The 7,507-nt window shown below is 49.2% G+C and overlaps 1 protein-coding gene across 7 annotated transcripts in view; it reads right to left on the reverse strand.

Annotated features, from left to right (window-relative positions):
* LOC120997860 (cyclin-dependent kinase 11B) overlaps positions 1-1,442 on the reverse strand; it is a 66,012-nt gene extending 64,570 nt beyond the window's left edge. For 6 of the 7 annotated variants that reach the window (XM_040428223.1, XM_040428233.1, XM_040428215.1 and 3 more), the window contains exons 1-2: positions 1,349-1,442; positions 330-455 (exon numbers count right to left, since the gene is read on the reverse strand). In XM_040428223.1, the coding sequence (XP_040284157.1) occupies positions 330-440 (111 nt within the window). In that variant the 5' untranslated portion in view covers positions 441-455; positions 1,349-1,442. Of the gene's footprint in view, positions 1-235; positions 456-1,348 lie in introns of those variants that run through there. The other variant, XM_040428209.1, reaches the window with a different exon arrangement.
* Between the last annotated feature and the right edge of the window lie 6,065 nt (positions 1,443-7,507).

Here is a 7,507-nt window from a genome sequence, read left to right on the forward strand (position 1 = left end):
AGATTAGACCTGCATGAACATGTCAAACGTTTATCCATTTAAAACAGAGCCAAATCTGAGCCGAACTGGATATCCAGCTGGCTCCAGCATATGTTTTAGCAAATAGTTAAACACTGGTGAGATTTTTGGTGTTGCCTGCGCTCCGGGGTTTTTCCAAGTCCTTTACAGAGGCCCATGAGGAAAAATCCCAGAGCGCAGGCTGTGTTAAAAAGTAAATAAAATAAAAACTACCAACCATAACGTCGAGTGAGAACAGATCTGTTAAAAGCAGGGAGGATTTAATCTGGGCTTCTCACGGTCTACTTTACACTACTTCACCTGCTTCTTACATTTTTTGGATGCTTCGACTCAGATTTTTCTTCTTGCTCCTTCCTCCTTTTCTTTTCTTGCAAAATTTCATCCAGTGTTTTCACTTTCCAGGTGTCTTTTTCATCCCCCATTTGGTGTGGGTCAACCTTGAAAAACATACAGGAAACCGTTTAGTACAAAGCACTGTACTCCGCTGTCTCGGTCAGTCTTATAGATATTGGATGGAGAGGCAGTGCACATGTGTGACCATTGCTCCGTTCAAACAAGGGACTCAGGCCCCTGGGGCCCCGAGTGGTCAGACCCCACTCCCCGTAATCAGTCATTTATCACCTGTCAACAGCCAATATATGCTGTTTGTGGATCACCCCTTTAAAGTGCTTGTCCAGCATTTTACGACTAAGGCTGGCTGTCAATATCTGATGGGCGGGGTCTGACACCCTGCGATCATCTGGTTCGGGATTGCTCCAGCATCAGATCTGCACGGTTCAGTGCATTGTGTGGTGGATACAGCTGGTTAATAAAGCAGCTCCATTCACTTCAGTGGACATTGGACTGGGCTATGTAGTTCTGGCGCCTGAGCTACCCCGAAACCGCTGATGGGCCGGGCCCCTGATGATCACATAGTGATCGCCTAACCTGAGGAAAGGCCAATGCTGTACAATCCCTTCCAGATCATATTTAGAGGTCATGGATTGAGGGGGTCCTACTTCTCTAATGCCAACTGAACCTGAAAACACAGACTATGGCGCCCACTTCACCAACTTCTCAAGAGGGGCAGGGTAGGAAAAGTAGCAAAGTCCATTGCCCCCCCGGCCTCTTCTTTCATGGTACAGATTGCTTGGCCCAATCAATGAAACCTTCCCACGACCCCACAGGCACGAAGATGTGGACCGGTGTCAGCTACTAGCAGGCCTTAGGTTCAGACATGCCGATAGCAACCGCTGCATCCTCACGGCAAGTCCTCCCCCGGTTACTGTCCTAATCCCACACATCCTGGAATAGGATTATAAACACGGAGGTAACCAAGAGAACGATCTACCTTGAGTTTTCCTCTCGATTCGCCTCTCACCGTTCTGCGCCCCACACCAGAACGAAAAAGATACGAGGCCCTCCGGCGCACTCTGATGACGTCACTTCCCGCTGCTGGCAGAGAAGGCTGAGACGGAGTGCTGCACAATCGAACCAACTGTGTTTCCGTCTGTCTCCGCTAGGAATAGTTTCTCGGCTTTTCACGTTGATGGTCTTTTCTAACGTATTGCTCGGTCAGGGAGTAACACACTGTTCACACAGAAGTCAGTCATTCCATAATATACTTGCGTGCTCCATGTTAATTAACATAGGGGTCCGCAAGTATATTATGGAATGACTGACTAATGTCTGAATGCTGAGTCCATGTGAATATACAAGTGCCTTTCAATACCTTACTATCATATGCTATCTCTACATGGATAGAATAAAAAGGGGGTTCTACTCATGGAATCAAATTGGAAGCTGACAACTAACACAGCTGACTAGAAACCACTATATTTACCTTTATTGCTATTACCAACTTTCTGCAAGATTAAAACGTAACTCCAAAGATTATTGTCGATAGTGGAGACTTGGTCAATTACATATATTTACCTATTTAATATTCTGATTTTGAGGAGCCCGGTGATTGAAGGGGCGAAACGCGTTGGTTCGGGGTTATCAATATCTTGGAGCTATTGTGGGGCATTATAGTGTCCCTCTACGTGTTGCTTTGCATGAGGAGTTGGTTATCATATAGTGGTGGATGTTATATCCATGGCGGTACTATACACTGTGAGTTTATTATTTTTTCTACTTATGGTAGCTGGTTTATCATCGTTATCACTAAGCCCTCCATTCCCCTATCAGGACCAGCCTAGGGCTATACAGCAGGTTTCTGATACGGGATCGCCCCTATCGGGGAGGCCATTCCGTTTTGTAGGCAGGGCCCATTGAGAAAAGGGTGAGACTCGGGGACGGAGCCCAATTTTACAATCAGTCTAAACGTATACGAGTACCATTTAAGGTAGACCAAACTAATTTGGTCCAAAATAAAAATAAAAAATCAGTCTACACCACAAAATATACCACTTACCAATAGAGATTTTTTTTTAGATTATTTTGCCATCTTTTTTATTAGATTTTTGAATTTGGTGGGGTTATTTCATTTTGATGTAATAATAATAAAGGCTACCTTTTAACGGTGGTAGTCTGTGAAATATTATTTGTAGCGGATTGTGTTTGGCTACTATCCACCGTCCTTAATTTTGGCTGTCCATAATGTTTATTGTTGCAATATTATGTTCAATTCCCTATGGTTCATTACTTGTAAGACAAAAATTTATTAGTGACCTGCTGAGCATTCGTCTGGTTGTTCGATAGAAACACAATAGATGTTTCAACTGTACTGTTGATTGAATTACTGTCACCGCCAGATCTCTAAGAAGCTCTGACAGACGTTCTTCTGTACCTCCTGCATGATGTTTTTTTGTTTTGGTTTCACTTTGTCATCTCGTTTCCTTCTCCCAGCTGTCATCTATTCACACTGATTGCCTCCCTTTATATCCCCTCCCATACTGCCTCACTTTGTGGTTTATACTACTTTCTGGATTGTGCTCTCTGCTAGAGAGCAGCTGCAACTGCTGGTTCCTCAGATAAGTCTCTTCCTTTATTAGTGTTTGTCACGTACCGGCAGGACAGGTAGTGGATCCTCTGGACCAGAGAGGCGATGGCGCGGGTTGTACTAGAGGACCGGTTCTAAGCAGTTACTGGTCTTCACCAGAGCCCGCCGCAAAGCGGGATGGATTTGCTGCGGCGGTAACTACCAGGTCGTGTCCCCTAGTAACAACTCAACCTCTCTGGCTGGTGATATGGCGTGGTACACAGGGAGAAGGCAAGAGCGAAGTCGGACGTAGCAGCGGTCAGGGCAGGCGGCAAAGGTTCAAAGGCGAGTGGATGGTAGCAACGGGTACGGCAACAGGTAAGGCAAACTAACATGGAAAGGAATGCTTTCTCTGAGGCACAAGGCACAAAGATCCGGCAGAAAGCTGTGGGAGGAGAAGGTATAAATGGGCAGTGCACAGGTGCAGCCTAATTAAGTCAGCACTGCCTCTCACAACCTTAACCCTTAATAACCCCTTTGCACCAGGCACCAATCACCTGTGCACTGGTCCTTTGAATCTAAGAGTCCCGGCGCGCGCCCCCTAGAGAGCGAGGACGCACACGCCGAGACGCTGGAGTGCTGCCTGGGGGCATACGCTGTGAGCGCTCCGAGGCCAGCAGGAGACCCGGAGCGCTCAGCGTAACAGTACCCCCCCCCCCCTTTGGTCTCCCTCCCTTTTTGGTACCGAAGAATTTGCGGATGAGACTGCGGTCCAGGATGTTCTCCTCCGGCTCCCATGACCTCTCCTCAGGACCGCAGCCCTCCCAGTCGACCAAAAAAAATCTTTTCCCCCGGGAGATCTTGGTCGCCAAGATCTCCTTGACAGAGAATATATCGTAGGTACCGGCGACAGGGGTGGGAGAAACAAGCTTGGGAGAAAAACGGTTAAAGACAGCAGGTTTAAGAAGGGAGACATGGAAGGAGTTATGGATTGGGAGGGAGGGAGGAAGATGGAGCTGATAAGAAACTTGATTGATACGACTCTTGATTTTATAGGGTCCCAAGAAACGAGGGCCCAACTTGTAACTTGGGACCCTAAATCGGATGTACCTAGAGGAGAGCCACACCTTGTCACCCGGGCGAAATTCCGGTGGAGATCTGCGTCTCTTGTCAGCTTGAACCTTCATACGGGCGGAAGCCCTGAGGAGAGCAGCATGGGTTTCTCGCCAGATGGAGGAAAAATCCTGTACAAGACTGTCAACGGCAGGTACAGAAGAAGGAGTGGGAGACTTCGGCAGAAGTGGAAGAGGATGACGGCCGAAAACTACAAAGAAAGGAGACTTGTTAGAGGAAGAGGATTGTTTGTAGTTGTAGGAGAACTCCGCCCAGGGAAGTAGATCAGCCCAGTCGTCATGGCGTGAGGATACAAAGTGACGCAGATAGTCACCCAAAATCTGGTTCACCCGTTCTACTTGGCCGTTAGACTGAGGATGGTACGAAGAAGAAAAGTCCAATTTGATCCCGAGCTGAGCACATAGAGCCCTCCAGAATTTGGAGACGAATTGTACCCCACGATCCGAGACAATATGTTTGGGAAGGCCATGGAGACGGAAGATGTGTTGGAAAAATTGTTTGGCCAACATGGGTGCAGAGGGTAGACCGGGCAGGGGTACAAAGTGAGCCATCTTGGAGAAGCGATCCACCACGACCCAAATAACGGACTTGCCATGGGAGGAGGGAAGATCTGTAATAAAGTCCATGGCGATGTGAGACCAGGGAACTTCAGGAACAGGTAGAGGCAAGAGGAGACCCGCTGGTTTCTGGCGAGGCGATTTATCCCGGGCGCAAATCATACAGGCCTGGACGAAGTCCGAGACATCTTTCTCCAGAGAAGGCCACCAGTACCTTTGGGAGATTAGTTGGAGAGACTTTAGCACCCCTGGATGACCGGCAAAAGGGGAGGCGTGGCCCCACTTGAGGATTCGCTGACGTGGAGGTACATAGGATTTGCCAGGAGGAAGAAGGCGCAGGTCCACGGGAGCGACTGTAATAAGGCGTTCTGGAGGGATAATATATCGAGGTGTTAACTCGTCGCCCACCACATCAGAGGAGCGAGACAGAGCATCTGCCCTAATGTTCTTACAAGCCGGACGGAAATGGATTTCAAAGTTAAAGCGGGCGAAGAACAGAGACCAACGAGCCTGACGGGGATTTAATCTCTGAGCAGACTGGAGATAAGCCAGGTTCTTGTGGTCCGTGAAGATGTACACAGGATGTGTGGCCCCCTCGAGTAAATGTCTCCATTCCTCCAGTGCCAATTTAATAGCCAGCAGTTCCCTGTCCCCAATGGAGTAATTTCTCTCTGCGGGAGAGAATGTTTTTGAAAAGAAGCCACAAGTTGAAGTTTTGCCCCGGGAAGACTTCTGGGTGAGGACAGCTCCGGCTCCCACCGAGGAGGCATCCACTTCAAGAGAGAAGGGCTTGGTGGAATCTGGTCTAGAGAGAACGGGTGCAGAGGCAAAGGCGGATTTCAGGGACTGGAAGGCTTCCTCGGCTTGGGAAGGCCAGGATTTGGGGTTAGCTCCTTTTCTAGTGAGAGCCACGATAGGAGCTACCAGAGTGGAATAGTGAGGGATGAATTGCCTGTAGTAATTCGCAAAGCCCAGAAATCTTTGTATGGCTCGGAGGCCAGAGGGACGTGGCCAATCCAGAACCGCCGAGAGTTTGGCTGGGTCCATTTGAAGTCCTTGGGCTGAGATAATGTATCCCAGGAAAGGCAGGGAGGTCCATTCAAAAAGACATTTTTCAAGTTTGGCGTATAGGCGATTTCTCCTAAGACGAGTAAGAACTTGTTGCACATGGACCCGGTGTTGATCCAAATTGGAGGAAAAGATGAGGATGTCATCCAGGTATACGACCACGCAGGTGTAAAGTAAGTCCCTGAAAATGTCATTGACGAATTCCTGGAAGACAGCAGGTGCGTTGCAGAGGCCGAAGGGCATCACCAAATACTCAAAATGGCCGTTCCTTGTGTTAAAGGCGGTCTTCCATTCGTCTCCCTCACGGATACGGATCAGATTATAGGCCCCTCGAAGGTCCAATTTAGTGAAGATCTTAGCCCCTCGGAGACGATCAAATAGCTCAGAGATTAGAGGCAGAGGGTAACGGTTCTTGATGGTAATTTTATTAAGACCTCTGTAGTCAATGCAGGGGCGGAGGGAGCCGTCTTTTTTTGTCACGAAGAAAAAACCGGCCCCAGCAGGAGAAGAAGATTTTCTTATGAATCCTCTCTGTAGGTTCTCACGTATATAGTCGGACATGGCAAGAGTCTCAGGAGGAGAGAGAGGATAAATTCTGCCCCGGGGTGGAGTAGAACCGGGTATCAGGTCGATCGGGCAATCATAGGATCGGTGAGGAGGAAGAACCTCAGCTTGTTTCTTGCAGAAGACATCCGTGAAGGAATGGTATGGCTTGGGCAGCCCAGAAGGCGGAGAAACTTGCGGGTTCTGTTTGACCAGAGCAGGCTTGAGACAGCAGTCCGAACAGGAGGAGCCCCAACGCAGGATCTCACTGGTGGACCAATTCAGGACAGGACTATGACGTTGAAGCCACGGCAGACCCAGGAGGAGTTCGGAGGAACAGAAGGGAAGGACAAAGAACTCTAAAGTCTCGGTATGAAATATTCCGATGTCCATCTGCAGAGGCTGGGTACGGAACTGCACGGTGGCAGAGAGTCTCTCACCGTTAACAGTAGAGATGAAAAACGGCTTGGGTAGATGGATTACTGGAATACGGTACTTGTCAACCAAGGAGGCGTGAATGAAGTTGCCAGCTGAACCGGAATCCAAGAAGGCGGCTGCGGAGAAAGAGGATTTGGAAGAGATGATCAGCTGCACGGGTATGATGAGACGTGGAGAGGAAGAATCCACACCTAGCAACGCCTCTCCCACGCTTACTAGGTGCGAGCGTTTCCCGAACGCGGTGGACGGAGAGGACAATCTCTAAGGAAGTGCTCGGTACTGGCACAGTACAGACACAGGTTCTCGTTTCTGCGGCGGCTTCGTTCTTGCGGAGTCAAGCGTGACCGACCCACCTGCATGGCTTCCGCGGCGGAAAACCCAGTAGCGGGTTGAGGTGGATGCGGAAAAACGGGAGCCAGACGAGGAAAGCGTCTAGGACGAGCTTTTTCCTTTTCAAGGAGGAGTTCCTCTTGTCTTTCGGCGAAACGTTTGTCTATCCTAGTGGCCAGCAAGATGAGGTCACTAAGAGTGGAAGAAAGATCACGTGCAGCCAGAACGTCCTTTACTTCACTGTTAAGTCCTTTCTTGAAGGTGGCGCAAAGGGCTTCATTGTTCCAGTTCAGCTCTGAGGCCAGGGTGCGGAACTGAATGGCATAGTCACCCACGGAAGAACCTCCTTGGGTCAAATTTAGCAAGGCAGTCTCTGCGGAGGTAACCCGGGCAGGCTCCTCAAAAACATTCCAGAACTCTAGGCAGAAGCTCTGGACGGAAGTGGTGGCAGGATCTGCGCGGTCCCATAGTGGTGTAGCCCAGGCCAGGGCCTTCCCGGACAGTAAACTGAGAATAA

Source organism: Bufo bufo, chromosome 1, assembly GCF_905171765.1.
Source record: "Bufo bufo chromosome 1, aBufBuf1.1, whole genome shotgun sequence".
Taxonomy (NCBI): Eukaryota; Metazoa; Chordata; class Amphibia; order Anura; family Bufonidae; genus Bufo; species Bufo bufo.